We start from the raw sequence: 25,000 nt of genomic DNA, 5'->3' as shown, positions 1-25,000 counted from the left end.
CAAATGATTGTCCATATGCCTACTACATTCATTGTTTCGCACATCGTTTGCAATTGGCATTAGTGGCGGCATCAAAAGAAGTTATTCCAATTCATCAATTTTTTACTAATTTGAGTTTTATTGTCAATATTGTTTGTGCATCATGCAATCGATTTGAAGATTTACGGGTTGCCCAAGCTGCTGAATTTGCTTACTTGATTGAAATTGATGAGATTGAGACTGGAAGGGGACTTAATCAAATTAGTACTTTACAACGGGCTGGAGATACTCATTGGAGTTCTCACTTGAGATCAGTTTCTAGCTTGATCAAAATTTTTAGTCCAGCTTCTGAAGTTATTGTTAAACTCATTGATATGGAAACTACTTCTTCCGAACAAGCAAAAGTAGATTCAGTTCATCAGGTAATGAGTTCATTTGAATTTGTATTCATCTTACATCTCATGAAAGAAACTATGCAAATTACCGATAAGCTATGTCAAGCATTACAATCCAAATCTCAAGATATTTTAAGTGCCATGTAGCTTGTTTCATCCACTAAAGCACTTATCCAACAATATAGAGATGATAAATGGGATGTTTTACTTGACATTGTGAAGTCATTTTGCAAGAAATGCAACATAGAAGTTCCAGATATAAATGCTCGTTATGTTGAGAGACGAGGTCGTGCTCGCCACCAACAAGCCGACTCTACAATTGAGCAACATTATAGAGTGAATATTTTTTGTGCCGCAAGAGATTCTCAGTTGCAAGAATTAAATCGCCGGTTCAGTGAGCATGCAGTAGAGTTGCTTATTCTTGCCTCAGCTCTTGATCCTCAAGTTGCCCGTAAATCTTTTAGAATTGATGATATTTGTCAGTTGGTAAACAAGTTTTATCCGCAAGACTTTACTGATCTCGAAAAATAACAGTTGGAATTAGAACTTCACCATTATGAGCATAATGTAGTTCAACATTTAAGTTTTCAAGGATTGTCAAATATTTCTGAATTGTGCCAATGGTTGGTTAGAACCGGAAAATCAGCTATCTACCAACTTGTTTTTCGAGTTGTTGTAGTTGTGCTTACTCTTCCCGTTTCTACCGCAACTACAGAACGAGCATTTTCAGCTATGAATATTGTCAAAACTAGACTTCGCAACAAAATTGAAGATGAGTTTCTGACGGATTCTCTAATGTTGTACATCGAAAGAGAAATTGCCGCGACATTTAGTACAGATTCAATTATAGATGATTTTCGTGATATGAAAAAACGAAAGGTTCCATTTTGATAGGTGTTTGAGCTGAAATTTGAAATCTATTATGAAACAAATATTTATGTATCTTTTCTCTTGTTTGTTTTTTTGTTAAAACTGAATTGATGCTAATTTTTTTTTTTTTTTTTTTATATTAATTTGATCTTCAATTTTAATATATTTTTCATTTAAGTTATACATATATATACCTCGACCCCTGCCCATCATAGAACCTGGCTCCGTCCCTACTTGGAGTCAACGGTACAAGAGTAATGGTTTTATTGTCTTTCACAAAAGAATGCCTATTCTTGAACCCATCATGGGTAACCTTCCTATCAAATTGTCACGGCCTGCCCAATAATATGTGACCCGCATGCATTGGAACAACATCACAAAGTACTTCATCCTTGTACTTCCCAATCGAAAAAGAAACTAGCACTTGCTTATTTACTTTAACCTCCCCACAATCATTCAACCACTACAACTTATATGGCCTAGAGTGTTTCAAGGTAGGTAAATTCCATTTTTCAACTAAAGTAGTGCTAGCCACATTAGTACAACTTCTCCCATCAATGATCATACTACATACCTTGTTGTTGATGTGGCATCTAGTATGAAAAATATTCTCCCTTTGTTGTTCCATGTCATCCTCTTTGACTTGGGCACTTAAAGCACGCCTAGCCACAAGTGATTCACCCTCCACCGGATACTCCATATCATCTTCAAAAGCGTCCTCAAGAGATGGCATTTCATCATCATCGCCCTCGCTTTCGGTTTCCACCTCTCCATCAACACGTGCGATCATGGTCCTCTTATTTGGGCATTGTGAAGCTATGTGACCTACTCCCAAACAACGAAAACACTTAATATCACGATTGCGAGTTTGGGATTCGGTTTTACCTTTGTTGACACAGGGGACATCATCTCTCCTTTTTGGTGGTTCGGTTTTGGACTTAAAAACAGCCCATTCGTCTTTCCTCCCATTTGACCTCCATGAAGTAGAGGAGCCCGGATTTTGAAATGACCGAGTTCCTTTCCTTTAAAGTTGTTGTTCCACCTTTATTGCCATGTGCACCATGTCCTCCAACTCCACGTAGTGTTGCAACTCCACCACGTTGGCAATGTCCCGGTTCAACTCATTCAAAAACCTCGCTGTGGTAGCTTCTCTATCCTCCTCTACATTAGCTCGAATCATGGCGATCTCCATCTCCTTGTGGTAGTCATCCACGCTCCTATAGCCTTGAGTAGACTTTGTAATTTTTTGATACAAGTCCCTATAGTAGTGACTAGGGACAATCTGCCGCCTCATGATAGCTTTCATTTCCTCCCACGTCTCAATAGGCCTCTCATGGTTTCTCCTTCTGTTCATCACAAGTTGATCCCACCAAATAATAGCATAGTCAGCAAACTCAATGACAGCGAGTTTTACCTTTTTCTCATCGGAGTAGTTGTAGCACTAAAAAATCAACTCCACCTTCTTCTCCTATTCCAAGTATGCTTCAGGATCGTTTTTCCCTTGGAAAGATGATATCTTCATTTTGATGTTTCCTAGGTTTCTGTCATCCCATTTTGCCATCTCGGACCTCTTCGGAAACCTCTACCATGCCTTTCTCCCCTTGGCACGAACCTGCCCTCACTGTTCAATGAAGCTTGATCCCCTTCATCTTCGAACTCATCCTCGTGGTCATCATCAGAATCATCCACGTCATGACAAATGATGAATGGGTCTTGGACCTAACTCAACTCAAAAGCTAGCTCAAGAGTTGAGATTTTCCCTCAACCTTATAAATGGCCAATCTCCTTAATACCCAGGCAATGTGGGACTTCCAACACACCCCCTCATGTGTGGTGGGAGGACATCCAAACCAACACGTGCGACAATGGGTGATGGTGGGCCATAGCCAATTAATTGGGTTAGGCTCTGATACCATATTAGAAATGAGTCTTGGGCCTAACTCAACCCAAAAGTTAGCTCAAGAGTTGAGGTTTCCCCTCAACCTTATAAATGGCCAATCTCCTTAATACCCAGGCAATATGGGACTTCCAACATAAATTGACATTCATTTTAGGTTGGTTTGCTTTCACTATTCTTTCTTATGCACATGATTACCCTGACACACTGGAAATTTAATCTCATAGTGGGTGGGTGGATTGTGAAGGAGTTGTATGAGTGCTAAGTACCACTTTGATTCCTAAGAGGTACGAATGAGTTTTATAAGTGATTTCAAGAAACTCCAATTCTAACTTAACTAATCATTCTCGGATAATACCACAAATATTTATACCATAAATTGTACATATCTTTAGAAAGATGTGGTTTTAGCTTTCATTCTAGATGATGATATACAAAAGTTAGCTACTAGAGTTATGATTGTTGACATCTTCTTGTCAGGGACTCTCTAGAAAATATCTATATTTTCTTGATATAGCACATCCTTATAGATCTTGTTTCACCTATCTTCCCTATGCTGTGATTTATATCATACTTTTCAAAAAGATAGGATTTTATTTTATCTCTAATTCTATGGGGTGATACAAAAAACTTTGGGGTGTTCTTGCATTTTTCTCTGAATAACCCTTTGGAATATATCACATCCTCGTCATTTAAGGTCAAATGTAGTGAGTGAGATACTCAGGTTCTTTGTTCTTATAATCTAAATATTTTATCGTTAAGCTATGACTTGGATTAGCAATTGCATTGCTTCCAGAGGCAAAGAACTCAAATTAATCTCCTCCTTTCCATTTATCTTCGTTTTGTGAGAAACAGAGGACTTTTTTCACCGGTCTACTTCGAATGTACTTGAGCATCCACCCCAAACTGGGCTACCTCAAACCACTCAAGGGGTAACTCGAGCCACCCCATGCCCCTTGGGGTGGCTACAACCCACCCCAGGCCAACCCATAGGGGTTGAGGGTAGCACCACCCCTAACCACCCTTTCAATTTTATTTTTTATTTTTTTATTTTTAGATTTAAATTTTAAAATTAAATAAATAAAAAATATATATTTTAATGAGGTAAAACAATGCATTTTGATTGAGACTAACGGCAGTTAAAAAAAATTGACGGTAAAGAGTTTATTGACATTTCGATTGACCCATGGAGTGAATTGTCAAAAAAAAAAAAAAAAAAAAAATTAGAAAATTTTTAATTTTAATGAGTTGACTTATGATATATTTAGAAACTTATGATATATTTACCCTTAAAAAAAAAATTAAATTAAAAACGACACGAGGTGAATGACATGTAGTCATTTACCGTGTCTTTGGATTGACACCGTCACAACGTCCTGAACCTGAATACCAAACATTCGAGTCCCCAAAGAGAGACTGAGAGGGAACCAGAGACATCGAGAGCCAGCAATGGCGTACTTCACCGCCCGGCGCACTCTAGCATCACTCCTAAATCGAACCCTTTCTTCTTCTTCTTCTTCTACACTCTCTGCTCGTTCTCGCTTCGCTTTTGCACTCCTTATCAACCAGCAACCCCACCGACTCGCGCCCGACCCGGTCAAAGTACAGACCCGCCCCAAGACCTCCGGGCCGGGATACTCGCCCCTCAACGACCCATCTCCCAACTGGAGCAACCGACCCCCCAAGGAGACGATCCTCCTCGATGGCTGTGACTACGAGCACTGGCTCATCGTCATGGAGTTCCCCACCGACCCAAAACCCTCCGAGGAGGAAATGATCGACGCCTATGTCAAAACCCTAGCCAATGTTGTGGGAAGGTGCTGATTTGACTCGGCTTTTGAAGGATTTCTCTTTTCTTTATTTTTGTAATTTGATTTTATGAGTTTGATTTTTGTGGGGTTGTTGTAGTGAGGAAGAGGCAAAGAAGAAGATATACTCGGTTTGTACGACGACATATACAGGATTTGGAGCTTTGATTTCCGAGGAGCTTTCTTACAAGGTTAAAGGTAAATCCTTTCTGGGTTTTTGGACTGAGGATTTAAGGGTTTGGATTTACGAATTATTTTTTTGTTATGAAATTTGGGTATTTAATAGAATCCGCCTGGTTTGTTGTTATGGGTTTTCAAGTGTTTAGGGTTTACGGGTTAGGGTTTTATATTAGAAGGGGATGGTTCTTTTCTTAAAAAAAATAAATAAATAAATAAATTTAAAAAAAAATAAAAAATTGAAAGGGATGGTTTTATGAATCATTTGTTTGTTTTTAATTTTTTGATATATGGGAGCTTAAAATTTTAGGCTTTAAGGTGTTTTTTTTATTTTTTTTATTTTAATTCTGAAGCATGCATGTTTGATGGGATCTACATATTGACAAAGTGTATACGGGCTGTTTTATATTCCTTTGTTTATGTTTGTCTTTGTTTCATTTTGATATATTGTTCGTTTCAAATGTTGTGTTTTCTCTATAGGATCGGCATGATCAATTGTAGTGGGTGTTATGAGGTTTTGGAATTAAGGTTGTAGGGGTTGTTTAAGGCTTTCTTCTGGTTTCATTTTGTGGGTGTTTAATTGAATTGGCTGGATTTGTGATTGGGTTCTTCCGGTTGAATAGGGTTAGCTGATGTTCTTTGGGTGTTGCCGGATTCATATCATGATGTGCCCAACAAAGATTATGGAGGTGAGTACTGTTTAAAACTTTAATTTAATTAGAAATTACAATTGTTTTGTAATCCATGATTTTCTTGTCTTCTACTTATTCTTTTCTTGGGTTGATTTTAGGGGATTTGTTTGTTGATGGGAAAGTCATCCGTAGGCCGCAATATACTGATATGAGACCTCAAACAAGTAGGAACAGGCCTCGGCCACGGTATGATAGGCGCCGGGAAACGATGCAGGTTCAGAGAAGAGAGGGAATGCAAAGACAGAACATGGCCCATGATCAGGGAGCGCCTGCACAGCAGCCAACATCAATGGATCGCCAGAATTCGGCTTCGGGTGGAAGGAGAGACCACTCGGTGAACCAAGGAGAATTTGTTAGGAACAATTCCTGAGAATTCAAAATGTATTGAACTTAGAATATTGAATCAAGGTTTGCTGTCACATTTCTTATTTGAGTTATAATGACTGGGTTGCGTATGTTCCATTACAAGCTTATGCATTTTATCCAACATCTTTATGAAGACTGTAAATGTGAATATATTGTTTGTCCTTTATTGCTACTTCTGCTAATAGAGTTCAAATTTGGTATATGGGGTTGGCCTCATTTTTTTCTTTAAGCAATCCTGGCTTTAGAAACATAGAAACATTTGAAAAGTATTTTCTGGTTTTGTTTCAAAGAAGTGTTTTAGAGGTGATAAAAAAGTAAGAAGTGTTTTTGGCAGGGTATACATTTGAAAAGTGTCTTGTGTTTTGAATTGTTTATTAATGGTTTTGAGAAAAGTGTGTTTTTGGTCTTAAAAATAGAAAAGTATTTTCAAAGCTGTTACCAAACGAGACAATAATCTAATTATTATTATCATTATTTTTTTTATTTTTAATTTTTATGTTCTGTCAGGAGTGACTGATAAGAATGGTGAAACTATTGCTATTGGTCATCTTTATGTTCTTTATGGGCTTGTGACTTGAGGTCTAGGATTTGATCATGAAATAAGCACTTGATTTTTCTCAATATACTAGTCATAGCAGGGTCAAGTGAGATGATAAGCTTTTTTTCTGAATGTGATCGGAAGGTATGAAGGGGATGCCTCTATCTCCCTGCAACTGTGGTATATGTGAGAGCTGGACCTTCTTTCCTTTTGGGGAGACAACTATATACACAGATCAAAGTAGAGAACCAGGTAGTGAGAAGACATTGACTCATTGAGGGCTATGATTTAACGAGAAATGCCAAAACAAGATAGCAGACCCTAAATAGCTGAGATGAGGCTTTGTGAAGTGGAGCTGCTCTCCTTCACAGGCAGAATCTGGGAAAGGTATATATAATCTCTTTGGGTTTCTTCTCTACTTTCTTATTTTTCTGGAAGTAGGGGATAGGTCTTTTGGATTTTGAGGCACATATATGAGAATCAATGTAATGATGATTAAGTACTGTGCATTGTTTGTTCTAAAAAACAAAAAAGAGTCTACACTACAGATGAAGGTGGAGATGTAAACTCGAGCAACATGTGTCTAGCTTAATGATCTCTAGCAATTGAAGTCGCTGGTATAAAAGCAGAAGGCAAGACATCTTTGTAGGGACAAAGTTTCTTTCAAGCTGGATTAGAGTAAGTTATAAATTTGTAATGTGCTTCTTAAGCATACATCTTTTTTAGTAGGCTTAAAAGAATTGGGAGAACTATTAAACAAAGTGTTTCTCATCATAATTTTATTTAGGTGAGAATTTTGTCCACTTTGTGCCCTTGTGGAGATTGGCCTTTCGGCTTAAATAAGCAATGTTCAAAGCCAAATCGTCGGAGTCTCTAATTTCTTCTTATTTCAACCCTTTTAAAATTAGAGCATTTTTACGAAAGTTGATAACTTACCAGAGTAATGTTAAAAATTATATTTTTATCTTATAACAATGTTGATTTGATAGTTTCAATCAATCCTTAAATCAATTTTTATTAATCGTGAAATAAAAATATGATATATTAACATTTCTCAACTTATAAAAATTACCAACATTGGAAGATAAAAATCAAGTAAATTACAATTGAAAAAAATAAAAATAGCAATAAATAAAAGAAAAAGTAATATAACCAAAAAAACATAACAAAATTATAACAAGGGTTAAATACCTAATACTCCTTTGGGGTTTATAAACTTTATTTTTACCCTCATGTGGTTTCATTTTTATCACAGGAGGTCTTTGTGGTTTTGATAAATGACCAAGTTAATCCTTCCGTTAGTTGATCGTTAAGAATTTCACGTGAACCAATCAGATGTTGACACGTGGCACTTACTTAATTTTTTTAAAAAAATGTATTTAAACAAAAAAAAAAAAAAAAAATTGGGGTGGCTTTTAGCCATTTGGGGGTGGTCCTTGGTGCCCAAAGGGGTGGCCGAAACCACCCCCAGTGGGTGCTAGGGGTGGCTCGGCCACCCCCTTGGGCACCAACAGAGCCACCCCCTTGGAGCCAAGGGGGTGGCCGAAACCACCCCAACCACCATTGGGGGTGGTTTCGGCCACCCCCTAGGCTCTGGCCACCCCAGCACCCACTAGGAGTGGTTTCGGCCACTCCCATCCAGCCAGATGGGGGTGGCCTGGCCACCCCCAAATGGCCAAGAGCCACTCCCAATTTTTTTTCATTTTTTTTTAAATTTAAAAAAATTAAGTGGGTGTCACGTATCAGCATCTGATTAGTCCACGTAAAATTTCTAACTGTCAACTAACAAATTGACTAACTTAATCATTTATCAAAATTACAAGGACCTCCTGTTATAAAAATGAAATCACATGAGGATAAAAATAAAGTTTGTAAACCTCCGGGTATTAGGTATTTAACCCTTATAAAAATAAATTATCATTCCCATTTTTATTCACTTATTACATCCTACCAGAAATAGACATCCACATCCGTTGGGGATCCCAAAGAGCTAGACCTGGCCTGAACCTCGTCAATCCCTGGAAGGCGTCTTCGTGCCCTTAACGCGTCATTTCAGGCATCACCAACCATTACCCTCTGTTTCTGTGTCTCTCCCGGTGATCTACAAAGCTCTGCCTTTTCCGATCTCTCAGGTACGCTTCTCGATAGCGCCAGATCTGAGCGCAAACTAAAATATATTTGCGTTATACTCCGATCTGAATAGTGGTAAAATCGAAAACCATGAATTCCAATTACGGTAAGTCCAAATCCAGCTTCGACTTCGATCTGGGTCTCGGATCCTCCCGACCTAAATCGCTCAATGACCAGAAAAACCGGACCTCCTCCTCCTCCTCTTCCTACGCCTCGTACTCCTATTCCTCCACCCAACCCAAGCCCGCGTGGCAGCCTAACAAGCCCTCCTGGACCCACCAGCCGGCGCCGACCCAGCCGGCGGCCCGACCGGGGGTCTTGTCCTCTGGGCCCGCTGCCTCGATGGTTGGCGACATACTCGGCAAGAGCTGGGCTTCGTCCGGTTCAACCACCGGTATCGGAATCGTCGACAAGAACCCGAATTTGTTCGGCGATTTGGTCAGCTCGGCCTTGGGCGGTCAGGGTAAGAGCAATTCCAATGTCCCTTTGAAGAACGCCACGCCCACGCCGGTATCATCGGCGTCGAACCAGAAGAGCTCGTTTTCGATGGGAAATATCGCCGATTCGTTGCCGAAAACCGGTAATTCGGTTAAAAGTGGTGGAAATTGGGGATCTTCCGAGAGTTTTGGGACTTATGCTAATGCTAATAGTGGGGTTAATGCTAGTATTAATAGCAGTTATGGTAACAATAATAATAGTAATAAGGGTCCGAATCTTGGAGGTCCATCTATGCGAAGTGTCGGTAGTGGAGGTGGAGGTGGGGCTGGGATAAGCTCTAGCAAAGACCCATTTGTTTCTTTGGTTGATTTTGGATCGAAACAATCGGGTGGTGGTCTTAATTCGGCTAGTAAAAGTAGTAAGATTAATGCTAATGATGATGGTTTTGGGGTTTTCCAGAATGCATCAAAATCCAGCTCAACTGCATTCCCCTCGAGTGGTTTTAGCTCAAGTAATGACGATTTTATGGGAGTGAATTCAGGTTTCAATTCGAAAGTGAGCGATTTTGGGATGCCCGGTGTGGATTTTGGTTCTAAGAATGAGACTGTGGTTCAGAGCTCTGGCGGTGATCCGCTGGACATGTTATTCTCGTCGTCCTCAGCTTCGGCCGGAGGTGCTGTTGGAGGACAGCAGACGTCGGAGGTTGATGATTGGGGGTTCGAATCGGAGTTTGGTGGTGGGGGGATCGGAGACCACGATGTGGGTGGTTCCACGACTGAGCTTGAAGGGCTTCCACCCCCTCCTGCTGGGGTGTCAGCTTCCATGGCGAAAAACAAGGGGATGGATACTTACAAGCAGGGTCAATATGCCGATGCCATTAAGTGGCTTTCGTGGGCTGTAGTTCTTCTTGAGAAAGCGGGTGATGATGCCACCAGTGTGGAGGTTTTGTCGAGCAGGGCGTCATGTTACAAAGAGGTTGGGCAGTATAAGAAGGCTGTGGCAGACTGTACAAAGGTATTACAGTAGTTTCTTCTTTTTTTGATTGGTAATCTAAGTGTTGTATTTTTATTATTGCATTTGATATATTCCTGCTTGCTTAGATGACAATCTGCGACTTTACGTGAGTTATTGAATCATAGGACCGGCATTTTTGTGTTGTTGGCCTAACAGTAGTAGAGCTTCAAAATAGGAACCAATGAATAAGCTAGCTAGTATGTCATAACATTTTAAACCACTGACAGAAAAGAAGAGGTAGCTTTGAATGAAGGGCATTAGTCAAATAAACACAGGACTTTTCATATATGTAATACACTGCCGTTTGATCAAAACCTGGATGCTGCTATGGACTGATGTGTGGCAGCATCAAGATTTGCTTTTGCCTGATCCAAGGTGTTTTCTTTAGATGTGACTAATGGTAGATGGCCGATTTTCAAAAGGTAATCAAACAAATGGTGTATGTTGGCGTGTGGTTCAACTACATGCAAACAACTGAATGCCACATTGCTTTTATGCCCATCAAGGGAGTCGGATCTTGGTTTCTTTCAGTTGATTAAACCACACTATATTCTTGATCGCCTTATTCTCCTGAAGAATAAACTTAATCTGCTTTGTGTTGTGCAGGTGCTAGAAAATGATGAAGCAAATGTTTCTGTCCTTGTACAGCGTGCGCTCCTGTATGAAAGCATGGAGAAGTACAGACTTGGGGCGGAAGACCTTAGGACTGTTCTGAAGATTGATCCTAGTAATAGGATTGCTAGAAGTACCATTCACCGCTTGATCAAGTTGGCAGACTAGAGGATTTTTTATCTTCTGCATTCAATAGCCTTTCTTTTCTTATAGGTTGATATACTTTTTTTTTTTCCCTCTTACTATAAAAAATGTGGGGGAATAATAACATTTTGCTTGGATACATGAAAGTTTCCGATAATTTGGCCCTTTAGATTTTTTCATGTATGGATATATTGTATTTGTTCTTTTACTTGTGACTGGAAATGATTCTTTTCTGTTACTTGAAACCGGATTTTGAAATTTGAAATTGATTTGCAGTGTGTGCTTTGGTCTTGCACATGCATGGGAACAACTTACTTTCTGGTGGATGCCTATTACCATGTGGTGGTTCTCTGTTTACTCTGGTTATTTAATTAACCTCATCCTGTAATCATGCTCTATGATGTTCTATTTTTCTGACATATTATGAGTTGAACTCCATTTGTTGTTGGAACATAACAGGCATATATTAATATGAGCTGATCTGATATAGTAATATGTATCTTCTTGCTTATTTGGTAATTCTTCTGGTTCTGAATTTTCCTTCAGTCAGGCAGCTGATAATTCCAGCCGCTTTCCTGTAGTTTTCCAGCACAGTGCATCAACAATGCTGGTTGAATTTGTACTTTGTTTGGTGTTGATGGGATTGTAGTTGCATGTATTTATTCCTATAACTTGAAGCTGCTTATGGTATCTGTATTATCTATTTCCCAGTTTGCAGTGTAGCTTTTACTTGAATGCCTTTGGTGGTTGTAGACTATTGTACGGCCAGGTTGGCCAGAATCATACCCGAGTATCTGTTCTTATGAAGCAGATCAAGTCCATTGGCCATAAGGTATGTCTTGGTAATGAAAGCTCATAGCATTTTAACATCTTTAAGCACGAGAAAGGGAAAACTATAACTTCTTTTTTGGTTGGAAAAAAAATTTGAAACTTAAAGATTTCTCAATGTGAATACATGTTTTTGAATAATTATAAAGCTAGCTGCTTGTAGTTGTTTGGTTTTGTAACTTTTGTTGGCGTCGTCAGCATTACAGAACTTCCAACTATGTATGATAGTTGGAAATTTCTAAGTGTTCCAATGCCATCGACGCAAATGACGAAGCATACCAATTGATCAGTGTTGAGTTTGCTTATTTGCTTAGTGAGGATGGTGGGTTACCTCGTTTGGTTGCATCGAAGTGGAAGGAATCTACATACTTTAGAGAATGTGAATTTCTTTTAAACTACCTTTTGTTGGAAATGTGGATTTCAGTTTAGAGATGTGAGAATTTACATTCCCTTGGCCGTGGAAAATTTTTCATTCTTTCTTTGAATGATAAAAATGCATGCATTCTTTTGCCCATATGTTTTTATTAATAGGGCACTATACCTCTTCTTGTGCATGCATACAAAAATGAATATAAAATCTGTATATAAAAGTGAAGAATTATTTTATTCCACAAAAAATGAAAATGAAACGTACCTATTTTATAGATGAAATTTAAAAAAAGAAAGAAAGAGTGTTTGAAATTGCGTTAGTGAGTTTAGAAAATGCTTTTTAGTACATAAAAAGTTACGCCAAGCAAGATTGGGTTTGTTTGCTAAAAAAGCTTTAAAAGTGCTTTTGAGTTTTTTGGTCTAAAGAAAAAACCCAAAATGCACTTTTGAGATAAGCTTGAAAATAAGGCTTTTTTCTAAAAAGTTTTTTTTTTTTTTTATGGCTTTTTCAATAGGTAAAATCTCGTTCTTTTTCAATATAATCCCAAATAAGCTCTAAATCAACTAGTATGGACATTTTATAGATTGAGAAATGAAAGAAAACCCCACCCACGGTTTATATATAATTTTTCTTTCCTATAATTTTTAAATAATTATGTATCAAACTGAAGAGAGAGGCAAAACTGTTATTTAATTTTTATTTTTATTTTTAACAATTTGCCTCTTCAAAAGCAAAGGGCCGGATTCTCTCCATTTCAAAAGAAATGGAGAGGATCCCAGGAACTTCTAGTATAGGTTTTTATTTTTATTTTTTTTGACATGTTCACACAAAAGGGGAAGAGGGGATTCGAACTAGCAACCTCCGGTTCATAAGGCGTGGTTTTCAGCCGATTTAGTTAGCCCATTGGGGACAATTTCTTATATAGATTTCTATAGACCGTCAGTGGAAACTTTTTTTTTTTTTTCTTTTAAGGTGGGGAGTAAAACCTTTTGATAGGATATGAAGACGCTATTTTATGAATGCATAAGGGGTCAAAATCTCCTGAAGCAATTCTAGAATTCTTAAATATTTTTAGGGTAAATACTGAGTTGTTAAAAGTAAATATGGTAAAATCTAAATCATTCAATTTTTAAACAATGTTTGAGAATTTGACGAAGTCTACTCCCTATTCTGGAAAATCCTGATCCGAGCAAAAGTAGTAAGAGAACAATTTTTATTTTTATTTTTTTGAAAAGAGTAAGAAAACAATTATTAGTGCTTATAAACCCCATAAACCCCATATAATTCTATCCGAGAGGAAAAAATAGATAAGGAATAGGATTTTTTTTTTTTTTTTTAATTTTATTTCATAGTCAAAATTTTATTTTGTTACATTTAACTGTATACATGATGTCACGTTATTTAAAAATTTTAAATGATGTGATATTATTTACACTGTTAGATGCAATATATATATATATATGACCATGAAATTACTATTTTCCATTTCACTTGAAATAAAGAAGATCATTGCTCTATAAGAAATGCAAGTGAACTTCCCATTATGAAAATATGACAAGAAGTTAGGGCTCAATTTGCATAAATATTCCTTAGGAATACCTATTCCTCTAGAATGCTGAATAGGTTTTCTATAATATCCCCAATAGAATCTCCGGAGTGGTCACACTAGATCGGGAGCTAGGTCCAACTATAGCCACATGGTGGTTGGAGGTGGTGCCGGCTAGAGGAGGAAGGGGGTGTTATTCCTATGTTATATTTTATAAAGGTATTTTAGAAAATTCGATTGAAATATGATCTCATTTCAATTAAAAATTTTGGTCATTCCTGTACGTACGTCTTATCACCAAACTAATGAATCATTTTATTTCAGTTTCTTGTATTCTTAATAATATTCATTCTTATCACCAAACTTATATTTTATTACGTTGAGAAATGTCAGATCGAGACCTTGCAAATTAAAATGGTTCGTAATTCTTAATCTCATGATTATATTTAGGAAACGTCATTATTACTCAATGCCTGTACTTGAATTTTGGCTAAAACTCCACTTAAGATTAATCAATCATGAGCAATTACGTCATAGGGTCGTCGTCAGGAGTGTGTTTTATGGATTGTTCAATGAGGTATATATATTAATATATATCGATGTTTTAATCTTATAGTAGTCTCTCCTTTGACTTTGCCCAACGGACTAAATCTGGTAATTGGTAAATGAATATTGGTGGTATTTACTATTTAGAGTTAGTGGGAATTGCATTGAGTAGTAGACACAGAAAGTCATTACGTTATTTTGACTCCATCTAGCTCAGACCCAATCCTTAAAGAACTAATCAAAGTGAAAACAACAGGATAATTAATTAAGCAACAAGGTGGCTTTAATAATAAAAAAAACATGAGTGAAGATAAAGCAAGAGGCTTGATCCTCAAGTGTTCAATGCATCATAAGATCAAGTTGCAAAGGCAGTGTAAATCTATCATTATATTCTTTTACTCTGAATTCAATTAACCTCGTGCCCTTATCTTTTATCCATTTTCTTTTTCTTTTTCCTAATTATGAGAGGATATAGATGCCATGCATGTCCCATATATATTAACAAAGAGTCATGATACACATCACGTCGAGCGTGCATAAACAGTCATGTATGCACGTGTAAATTTTTTTTTTAATTAAAATATTATATTTTAATATTTAAAAATATTAAATCATCTGGGGCATGCATGACTGTTCATGCACACCCAGCGTGATGTTTATCATCACTCATTAACAAAACATTTCGTACTTAATTTCCTGTAATACAATTTAGAAACCATTTAACAGTCAAAATTAGATTTCATAAATTTAATTATAAAATATATAATATCGTATAATGAATATATTGTCACATCGTGCTTGATAGTTGATATTTCCTTTCGTTTCTTTAATAATTGGGTGGATGTTAAGGACCCCCCACCCAAAAATGGAACCAACATGGCGGAATACGTGTGGAGTTGACAGTTTTGTTGCATTTTTTGGCCGATAAAGAACAAAAAGTCTTCTCCATTACTGTTGGCTAAAATCTATTGGCTTTAGCTCTATAATTCTGAGCGGAGAAACAAATGAAAACAGGCTTGAGTTGCATGTAGTCGCTTAAAAATATAAATATTCTTTAATTGGTTGATTCCTTTTTTCCATTAGATGTTAGATATCATCAATATTCCTTTGACTCTAAAAACCTTCTCTATCTTCTCTAATTAAAGAGAGAAGCTATATATGAAACTCTAGTGTTTTCTTTCCGTCTCTTTCCCGTGAGATCTCTTCGAAGAGGAGGTATAGCTTCCCTCCTCCTCCCCTATTCCTTTCCTTTATGTTTGTACTTTCTTTTCTATCCCTATTTCTCCTCTTTTTTTCTTCTCCGTTCAGCGTTCGTTGCTTCTCTTACATTGTCAAAAGGATGAGATATTGACATTTTTTGATAGTTTAGAAGCTGACATTGACACAATTGATAGTTTAAGATAACATTGACAATGTAATGGTAGTTTGAAAGTGTTGCGAGCGCACTTATAAGTATTATGTCTCACAATGAGAAAATATAAAGAAAAATAGTACTACTTAATATACTTAAGTGGACCCAAACTCATTCGTTTAGGCTAAAATGATGTTTAAATATGTCTATTAATGTACTATTGATAAAATATCTCAAACCCTTAATCTTCTCAGCAAAAAAGAATATGTATACTTTTTCCAAAATAAAATTATTTTTAATATTTCAAATAGTAATGAAATATATTGTATATCTTAAAAAAATTATGTTTATTTAAAGGGAAATCATATATAAAATTCTTAGGTCAACGCGCTTTTATTAAAAACTCCTTGGTTTTTTTTTTTTTTGAAATTTAGTCCCTGAGTAACTAGAAACTAATAGAAAACTCCCTACCGTCAATTTTTGTTAACTGCCGTTAGTCCACTCAAAACTCCCAATTTTATCTGATTAAAATATTCATTTTTTATTAATTTGATTTAAAAAATTAAATAAAATAAGAAAATTGAAGGGTGGCCAGGGGTGGTGGTGCCACCCCTGGCCACCCCCCCAACCCCCATGGTATTTTAAGGGCCACCCCTGTGGTTTCCGCGGCCTCCACTCCACCGGCCACCCCTTCAATTTTTAAAGATTTGCACTTTTAAAATTAAATTAATAAAAAATTAATATTTTAATCAGATAAAATTGGGAGTTTTGAGTGGACTAACGATAGTTAACAAAAATTGACGGTATAGAGTTTTTTAGTAGTTTCGAGTTACCCATGGACTAAATTTCCAAAAAAAAATACCTAGAGAGTTTTTAATAAAAGCGCGTTGACCTAAGGATTTTATATATGATTTTCCTTATTTAAATTGAAAGATTTACATCTTTCAAGTAAATCCAACATTTTGAAGAGAAAAAAAAAAATCAAAAAATCAAAATTTTGAAGAGTAGGAAGAAAGGTTCTATATACCACATTTACTAGTTATAAGGAAGTCAATTAGTTTATAAAGAATCCTCATCACTTAACAATAAATTGAGTAATCAATTAAACACCCCTTCCCAAAAAAAAATTAAGTGATAAAAAAGAGAGCTAGCTGCCTAGCCGGCAAATTTGCTGCTGTCACAAGCACGGACATACTGGACAGAAATGTCCTCTAAATTAGTTCCTTTTAAATATTTATAGACACTTGACATTATTTTAAATGGGTTGGAGAATATTTCCTTCAACTGGTTTGGAGAAAATTTATGTCTTGTGTTTATAATCTATTTAGTTACATAAGATGGAGAGAGAGAGGCTCTGCCTTCTCTTTAGAATTCCCCTCTCCTTTCTTCTAGATAACACCAAGAAAAACTTCAAGAGGAGGGAAGTTTTAGATCTAGATCTTCTCTCCTCCCCTTTCACGGTAACAGTGCTCGGTGTCTTTTCTGTAAGCTCCACCGATCTTCGTTTCTGACGGATTGCTATAGATCTAATTTGTAAATATAGATCCAAATCTAGTCTCTTCAACTTTAAGATCTTATTGTCTTCTTCAGCCAAGGTGTGTCTTCCGAAGAGATGTCTACGATGTCGTGCTCCTCCACTGCTGCTTGTAGGGTTTTTGCTTTTTATTTTTTATTTTGTTTGTTCTGGCCTTCAGGTTGATGATGAAATACATCGATGTGGGGGCTTAACTTTCACGACCGGATTTTTTGTTTCTAGTTGTTTTTTATTTTTGTTTTGTACTTGGACTACTCATATCTTAGATCTAGTCTGCACGAAGCAGATATGTTCCTTAAATGTAATTGTACATGGGTTAGCGGAAGTTTAAAGTCATTTTTATGCCTTTGTAACCTTCATAACTTTTGACTATAATTTTTCAGAACTGTATGCTCTATGTTGTAAGAGCTTTATGCTCATAAAATTTCATCAATGGAAGTTCATATTTTTTTTTTTAAAAAAAAAAAAAAAAAAAAAGTTACATAAGATAACTACAATTAGTGCTTATGATTAGCAAAACACTCGGCTATGATTAGATAACTTCAAATTCTAATATCATACATTATTTGAATCTAAATAAAGTGGCTTCTTATCACGTTGTAACTTCTTATCCGGAAGGATATTAATTTGCTTTGCTGTAGGAGTACGACTCTTCAACGCATGGGGAGTGTAAGTAGTTACGTCTCTTAGAATATGATATCATCATTTCCCATTTCCAAAGCCCATTTCTGATCAGCTGGATCAGAAAATGTACAGGAACAGCCATTTAATTTTAAGAGCCTGCCAAAAACTTCTTGCCATCCTGATTAAGAATTGGTTTATATCGATCATTGGGTTGAGGTTAATTTAGGGTTTTAATTTTGAGCCTCATCAATCAACATGTACGTGGATTGTTGACCCAATATTCTGAGCAGATATTTTCGTGCGAGTACAGAGAGCCGTCAGCCATGCATGGCGCTTTTAAGACTGCTCCCAGCTCACTACACCAACCTACTTTATTGTCTCACATACGTACCGTATGTGGACCGCGCGTACATATACGTTAACAGTATGCTTCTTTTTTACTTTTTTACTTCTTTTTTTTCCTTTTTCCTTCAGAGAAAAAACGGTGAGTGACATAAAAGTTCTTTCCATTTTAACTCATTTTATGATAAAATAAATATATTTTCTAATTACATGTAATTTTAACCATGCATGAAATAACTCTTTGTTATTATCAATTAAAATAAAAGACGATTGTTATCCTCTTTTCGGGCAAAGGAAGTATTGATGGTTTCTTTTCAAAAGGGAGATATTGATGGTTTCCACATGGATGACGACGCCAACCCTGATCTTTATCATAAGCTACAAGGGTTTGGTGCCGGTGGCCCTTCACCGCTCAGCTCACCACCTTTTTTTAAAATATATATATATTATTTTTTATTCAATATTTCATTTATTCAAGAATAGAATTAATTGTAATTTTGAACGGCTAGCTCCATCAAACAAACACTTAAAACTAATCGGAGTGAGTATTGGTAGAGACTATCTTTCTATCATCTTTTTATCTTCCTAAACGTGATGTGGCTTTCAAAATCACCATTAAATTTTAAATGAATTATACTTGAATTTTAATCTAATGGTGATTTTGAAAGCCACATCAACTTTAAGCGAATAAAAAGATGGTCCTTAGCATTACTCAATCGGAATTGGATGGAAAATGGGTTTGATACAAGAGAATTAATACTACAAGAAGTTTTGAGATAATTTATGTTCCCCAATAATCGATTTGATATATATAAGCTCCTAAACCCTAATGACCCATTTAGTAATTATTCCTAAAAATTAACACTTTTTTTTTTTTTTTAAATTGAATCCTTAAGCATACAAAAAAGAGGGATAAAAATTGGAGTAATCTCAATCAATATAAGGCAAAAATTATAATTAGAGGCATTATCTATTCTCTAACCAATCTTTCATCTCGCTTTTTCATATCATTTTATTTGAATTTTGAACGATTATTATTTAAATAATACAATGACAGGAAAATAGAAGTAAAAAATAAGTTGCTTCTCTAAATTTAAAGAAAATATAAGGAAAGTTGTCATCAGTACAGAAGCATAAAAACATACAAATCCTAAAATTGCTAAAGGAAAAAGCTTTAAAAAAAGAAGAAGGAAAAAATACAAAAGATACCCTAATTTCTATCGGATAACCTATATATATATATATACATCCTGCAGCACCCTTTTAGAATAGAGGTATGACGACAAAGAACAGCATGCAACGAGGCGTGCGTTTCGATTTTGTTTCCGAGGAAGACGCCATTGGAGGAGTTAGGAGGCAAAAAAAAAAAAAGCTGTGTAGGTGTGGGTCTTTGCAACTTCAGCCTCTTGCTTCCTAAAAGGCTGCAGTATTTTGGCCCTTTTGGTGATGTAATGCTGCTATCTTTTATGAACAAACATATATCACTAAACCAATTAGCTGTATTTCTGCTATTTTTTAATAGAAAAGGCTTGGGTTCAATCACTTTTACAGATAAATATAAACTTATAATATCAACAGGGCACAAAAAAAAAAATGGAAAGGGAAAATATAATTGGATTTTATGGACACCCATTGAGTTTTAGCTCACGGTTCTTTCCTTTGTACTTAAAATATGTATGTATATATATATACATATAGAGTCGAGCCTAAAAAGCGAGTCAAGTTTTATATTTGCTTCTTCATGAACGTTAATCGAGTCGAGCCAAATTTATACGAATATATATCGTTTAATAACCAATCTTAGTTTTGTGCTCACGAACGGACCGTTTAATAATCAAATCGAGCTTAATTGAGCAGAATCCGAGTAAGTTTACATGTAGCTTTGATCATTTAATTAGCAGCCCTATGTCAAGCTATCAAACTGATCAACCACTATTCACCTATATGTATACAAAAAGCATTTATATCCCGTCCAACAAATGTTTAATTAAAAGGAAAATTGTACATGTATTTTTAATTACTTATTTTTTAATATGGCAATAAAAATCATTATTGATATATCATATATAGATTAATTCATTCAAAATTAATAGTGATTTTTACTGTCACGTAAAAAAATAAACACTTAAAAATACTTATAGCTAGCATTTCTCTAACTTAAAAAACACATTTATTTATTTAATTTCTGCATTAATTGTATCTGGTCAAAGCTTCAGATAAATTAGCTAAACGGATGAGATTTTTATTTTGCTTTTTCATATTTTTTACTACACGGTTGGTCAAAATAACCTTTTGACTAGCCAAAAGATGAGTGATCGGAAAAAGTTGTCTTCTCTAATCCTCTGCACCATAAAAAGCTTGTGTATGAAGATTTAAGTTCCAACAATGGCAACTTGAGGGCTGCTACACGTGCTAATTAATAACTAATATTTAATACCTATATATATATATATATGTATATTAAATGTTGAATGCCTGACCCAGCATAAAGAAGAAGCAAATTAATATCACTCTTGGACTTTGACAAAAGTGTAAATTTAGTCCTCTTACATTTTTTAAGTTTAATTAATGCACATTATATTTCTAACAAACCACAAACTATCTGTAATTGATTTTTCTGTTAAATCTAACAAATGTTTTGTCAAGTAAATTGAATATCTATCATAATTGTCTTCTTAATGGCTAGTGCAAGTTGTGCAACCTTTATCTATAGATCATTCTTCTTTTGGGTATGACTGTTGCTTAGAACTGGAAGAAGTACTCGAAGCAAAAACAAGACAAGCTGGATATGACGAATAATAAAAAGTCCAAAAAAAAATAAAAAAAAATTGGAACTATGATGGGGTGGATTATGAAATGATCAGCGGTCTCATTTATGCTATGCCTTGCATCGTGTTCGTGTGTTTAGTGCGGGGCGGTTATTGCAGCTATTTAGCGGGGGTTCGAGAAGGGTTGAGAAATTTTTTGAGGTTTCTACTCGGTTTTGTACCATTTTTTATTTGGCTACCGCTTCTAAGATTCATTTCTTGGTTTTTGTTTAATATACAAATGACCATGTCATTTTTTGACCAATTTCTTATTATTTATTTGTGGTTTATGTAATATATTTTTATTTTAGGTCTTTTGTTGTTGAGTTCTCTCCTTCTTTTTTTGGGTTTTATAGATCCCATATATGTAACCTTTCCGCTATTTAACTAGGAAAAAAACAAACCAATGATAGTGGAATGACCAGCCAAGTGAGTGGAGAGAAACATATTATTATTTTGTAATGGAAACTAGATATGAAAGAGATAAATAATTTCATTTAATTTTTCTGTTAGTAATGATGTTGTGAAAAGTCATATACATCTCACGTGATTAGATTTGATCATAAATGTAATAAGCATGGACTAAATTTTACAAATAAAAAGTATAACTACTAAAATAATACTCATATCAAAGTTACTATATATATAAATAATCAGAAATCTTGCATTAACCATCCATGAATTACACCTCAAATTGGTCTCTAAGGGTAGTTCAATTAGCTAGAAATCACGTCTCGTAAAACGGATGTAACTAAATCGAATTTTTTTCCCATTCTTTTGTGTAAACATGTCAAAAAAAAAAAAAAAAAAACATTACACCTCAACTTTGATAGAAGGAACAATATTACTAGAAAAGCTATAGTTTTGGGCAAGAACTCACATAAGGCTTTTAATCAAATTCCATATTTGTGATGCTACTAATATTATTGTAATTTGTACAACATGATATATATTCTCACCTAAAATTACCACATTAGTTTGTCACACCTCTCTCAAAATTTCCTCCAAACCAGTCAAAAGGAAATATCTTTCAACCTATGTAAAATAGTATTAAATGTCTGTAAACATTTAAAATGTACATTAAATTTTTAACTTCATTAATAGTAGTTTATTAACTTAAACTAAACTTAATGTGCCTTTTAAATGTTTATAGACACGTGACACTATTTTACATGAGTTTGAGAATATTTTATTCAAACTGGTTTGAAGAAAATTTATGTCCTATATTTATACATACAATTTGGATTTATTTTATTTTATTTTTTTGTATTGTTACAATATGTATTTAAATGCTTGCATTTCACGCTTTTCTCTTCTTCTTTTTTTTGGATGACATCATCATCATGCATAAACAATGAAATGAAGGGTTGAAACTCAAGAGCATGCGATGTTCCCGTGAGCGTGAAAGAGTGCTCTGGTTTCCTTCGTAAATACTTGCAGAATCCCAGGGTCCTTTGATAGGTTTCGCTCGCGCGAATTCCGTCATCGTGGCGGTTAAATTTTGGCACCACTCCTGGACGTACGTTACACCAGCTGTTTCATTTCACGGCCACGGTTACACAGTACTGTCGTCTAGCTCCTCCAACCACACGCCGCCACGTACTAGGTAACCCAGCCTATTTGTCACGTAAAGGCATGCGAGTGCACCCCAATTCTTCACTCACTTCCAAAATCTCCATGAATCGTACGGTCGCTATCAAGCCAAATCCTATCTGTACCCCCACGTGTCACTCCTGCCATTTTCGTCTTACATCAAGTCCCTCCTCGCCCTCAGATCCCCCCCCATCCCCATTCACTACAGTAAAACTCTTACTAGAACCGCAATTATTGTTTTAACGATTTTAACCTGTAAAATAAATTAAGAAATCTAGAATATCTGATCTTTTAATTATTTTTGTATCTCAGCAAATCTCAAAGCTAATAGGCTAGAGATATATATATAATTTTTTTTTTTTTTTTTTTTTTTTTTTACATGTCCACACAAGAGGGGGAGGAGATTCAAACTAGTGACCTCTGCTTCATAAGACGTGGTTCTTAGCCGATTGAGCTACTTCTTAGAGACTATATAATATTCCCTTAATCCTTAAATTATGTTACTGTCCCTGATAAATATTGAATTATTTAATTAAATAATAATTGTTTAGAATGTAAATATTATTTATTCATAAACAAAACCGGGCCCAAAAGAAAGGTTTTATTGCAGCTTTGTCTGTTTATGGGCCGGGTGGTTGTAACCGTCGGTCTATCTATAAAGACTCCCCAAATGCATAGCCTTTGTCTCTCATCAACGCATTATACACACTTCTCTTTTATGTGTCTCTCTCTTCTGCTATCTCTTGAAGTGGCACAAACATGTGCGGCGGGGCTATCATCTCCGATTATGTTGATATAAGGCCTGGCCGGAAGCTGTCGGCTGAGGAGCTCTGGTCCGAGCTTGACACCGACTCCGACCTCCTTGGCTTCGACTCCTTTAATGGTAGAGCTTATCCAAACCAGTTTGGCTACGATTACAAGGTCCCTCAAAAACCCAAGCAACTCAACAAAGGTACGTAATTAACTTCTTTTGTTAGCAAGTTGACATTTTTGCATCTGGGTTTCATCAAAAACTTGGATTTAACTTCTTTTGTTAGCAAGTTGACATTTTTGCATCTGGGTTTCATCAAAAACTTCGATTTTGTTCGACTTTTCTATCTGGGTCTTCTATTAATTAATTATTTTTATTTTTTGGTTTTTCTTCTTCTGTTCATTTAATTTGCTTTGGTTATTTTGGCCCATCGTTATTCTATTTTTAGGCAGTACTGTAAGATTAATTATCCAAAAGACCATATATAACTTGATTGTTAGTAAACCGACTCTACTGTCAAACTTGCTTTATGTTTGAGTAGTGCTCATAATAATAACAACAAAAATAACGAGTGGTTCTGGTTTTTCTAGTAATATTGAAGACAATTTTTTTTTTTTTCTTCCTAATTTGGTTTTTTTTGGGTATTATTACAGTGACGAGCGATAAGGCTCAGAAAACAAGCCAATTAGTTGCAGAAAAGGAGAGGAAGAGTCAGAAAAGTCGCAAGAACGTGTACAGAGGGATCCGACAGAGGCCATGGGGAAAATGGGCGGCTGAGATCAGAGACCCACACAAAGGTGCCCGAGTCTGGCTTGGTACCTACAACACAGCCGAAGAAGCCGCACGCGCTTACGACGAAGCCGCCAAGCGAATCCGAGGCGACAAAGCCAAGCTCAACTTTTACATGAAACCCCGTCCGGCTCCTGCTCCGGCTCTCTCTCCCCCGCCGGCTAAGAAGAGGTGCACGCTTCCCGAATTAACCCAGCCGAGTTTCCAGACCACCGAGGCTCTGCCGCCGCCGCCACCGCCAGCAAACATGGGCATGGGCATGGGATACCCTTGCAAGAACGAGGAGTTTGAGCTGAAAGAGCCATTCTCGAGCTTGGAATCGTTTCTGGGTTTGGAGCCTGAGCAGCAGCAGCAGCAGAAGCAGCCGTGTTCGCTCGGTGGAAGCACCGAGTTCGACTCGGCCGACCTCTGGCTGCTAGACGACCTGGTAACGCATCACCAGCAACAACTGAAGCTCATGTATTAGCTTTAGACAAAAACACCAAAAGATCAATGGAGGGATCATGTGTACGCGAGAGTCTATGTGATTATGGTAGCTTTTGCTTTATTATTATTAATGCTTTTTTCTGTGCCGTAAATACCAGAAATAAATTTGGCGTGTGTTTGCGTGTGTCATCGTCCTTGTCGTTGTCTGCGTTTGTTTTGTTTTGTTTTAGGTTGGTCTCGTGAGTCGTGCCGGAGCTCGGTGCATGTACCTCATCTTTCGTTGGATTCTAATAATTTCCTCTCAATTAATTAATTAATTAATATTATTGGTTTTTATTATTAGTATCCGTACTATTGGACGGTGATAATTAGAGAAAGTGGAGACTTTCAACTTACTGAGATTCCGGGCATTAATCGTGATTATTAATAAGGA

The 25,000-nt window shown here is 36.2% G+C and overlaps 4 protein-coding genes across 4 annotated transcripts in view; all 4 read left to right on the top strand.

Annotated features, from left to right (window-relative positions):
- Positions 1-905, top strand: part of LOC132184317 (uncharacterized) — a 2,079-nt gene extending 1,174 nt beyond the window's left edge. The window contains exons 4-5 of the mRNA XM_059597940.1: positions 1-401; positions 522-905. The exon at positions 1-401 is cut by the window's left edge and continues 58 nt beyond it. Of these exons, the coding sequence (XP_059453923.1) occupies positions 1-401; positions 522-905 (785 nt within the window). The remainder of the gene's footprint in view (positions 402-521) is intronic.
- A 3,593-nt stretch (positions 906-4,498) lies between these two features.
- On the top strand, positions 4,499-6,384 carry LOC132187374 (multiple organellar RNA editing factor 3, mitochondrial). Its single transcript, XM_059601672.1, has 4 exons — positions 4,499-4,958; positions 5,050-5,147; positions 5,750-5,815; positions 5,917-6,384. Exons 1-4 carry the CDS (start codon positions 4,591-4,593, stop codon positions 6,186-6,188), a joined length of 804 nt encoding a protein of 267 aa, XP_059457655.1. The 5' UTR covers positions 4,499-4,590; the 3' UTR covers positions 6,189-6,384.
- A 2,291-nt stretch (positions 6,385-8,675) lies between these two features.
- On the top strand, positions 8,676-11,374 carry LOC132167892 (stress protein DDR48). Its single transcript, XM_059578931.1, has 2 exons — positions 8,676-10,304; positions 10,911-11,374. The coding sequence occupies exons 1-2, from the start codon at positions 8,943-8,945 to the stop codon at positions 11,082-11,084; spliced, it is 1,536 nt and encodes a 511-aa protein (XP_059434914.1). The 5' UTR covers positions 8,676-8,942; the 3' UTR covers positions 11,085-11,374.
- Positions 11,375-23,283: 11,909 nt separating this feature from the next.
- On the top strand, positions 23,284-24,756 carry LOC132186034 (ethylene-responsive transcription factor RAP2-3-like). Its single transcript, XM_059599816.1, has 2 exons — positions 23,284-23,553; positions 24,006-24,756. Exons 1-2 carry the CDS (start codon positions 23,361-23,363, stop codon positions 24,605-24,607), a joined length of 795 nt encoding a protein of 264 aa, XP_059455799.1. The 5' UTR covers positions 23,284-23,360; the 3' UTR covers positions 24,608-24,756.
- The last annotated feature ends 244 nt before the right edge of the window (positions 24,757-25,000 follow it).

This window comes from Corylus avellana, chromosome ca1 (genome assembly GCF_901000735.1).
Source record: "Corylus avellana chromosome ca1, CavTom2PMs-1.0".
NCBI classification, from domain to species: domain Eukaryota; kingdom Viridiplantae; phylum Streptophyta; class Magnoliopsida; order Fagales; family Betulaceae; genus Corylus; species Corylus avellana.
This window is presented reverse-complemented; position numbering and strand designations above follow the sequence as displayed.

Coding starts and splice junctions, on each gene's coding strand:
- LOC132186034 (XM_059599816.1), top strand. CDS start 23,361: ATGTGCGGCGGGGCTATCATCTCCGATTATGTTGATATAAGGCCTGGC. Junction 23,554..24,005: donor ACCCAAGCAACTCAACAAAG/GTACGTAATTAA, acceptor GTATTATTACAG/TGACGAGCGATAAGGCTCAG.
- LOC132167892 (XM_059578931.1), top strand. CDS start 8,943: ATGAATTCCAATTACGGTAAGTCCAAATCCAGCTTCGACTTCGATCTG. Junction 10,305..10,910: donor CTGTGGCAGACTGTACAAAG/GTATTACAGTAG, acceptor TGTGTTGTGCAG/GTGCTAGAAAATGATGAAGC.
- LOC132187374 (XM_059601672.1), top strand. CDS start 4,591: ATGGCGTACTTCACCGCCCGGCGCACTCTAGCATCACTCCTAAATCGA. Junction 4,959..5,049: donor CTAGCCAATGTTGTGGGAAG/GTGCTGATTTGA, acceptor GGGTTGTTGTAG/TGAGGAAGAGGCAAAGAAGA. Junction 5,148..5,749: donor GCTTTCTTACAAGGTTAAAG/GTAAATCCTTTC, acceptor CCGGTTGAATAG/GGTTAGCTGATGTTCTTTGG.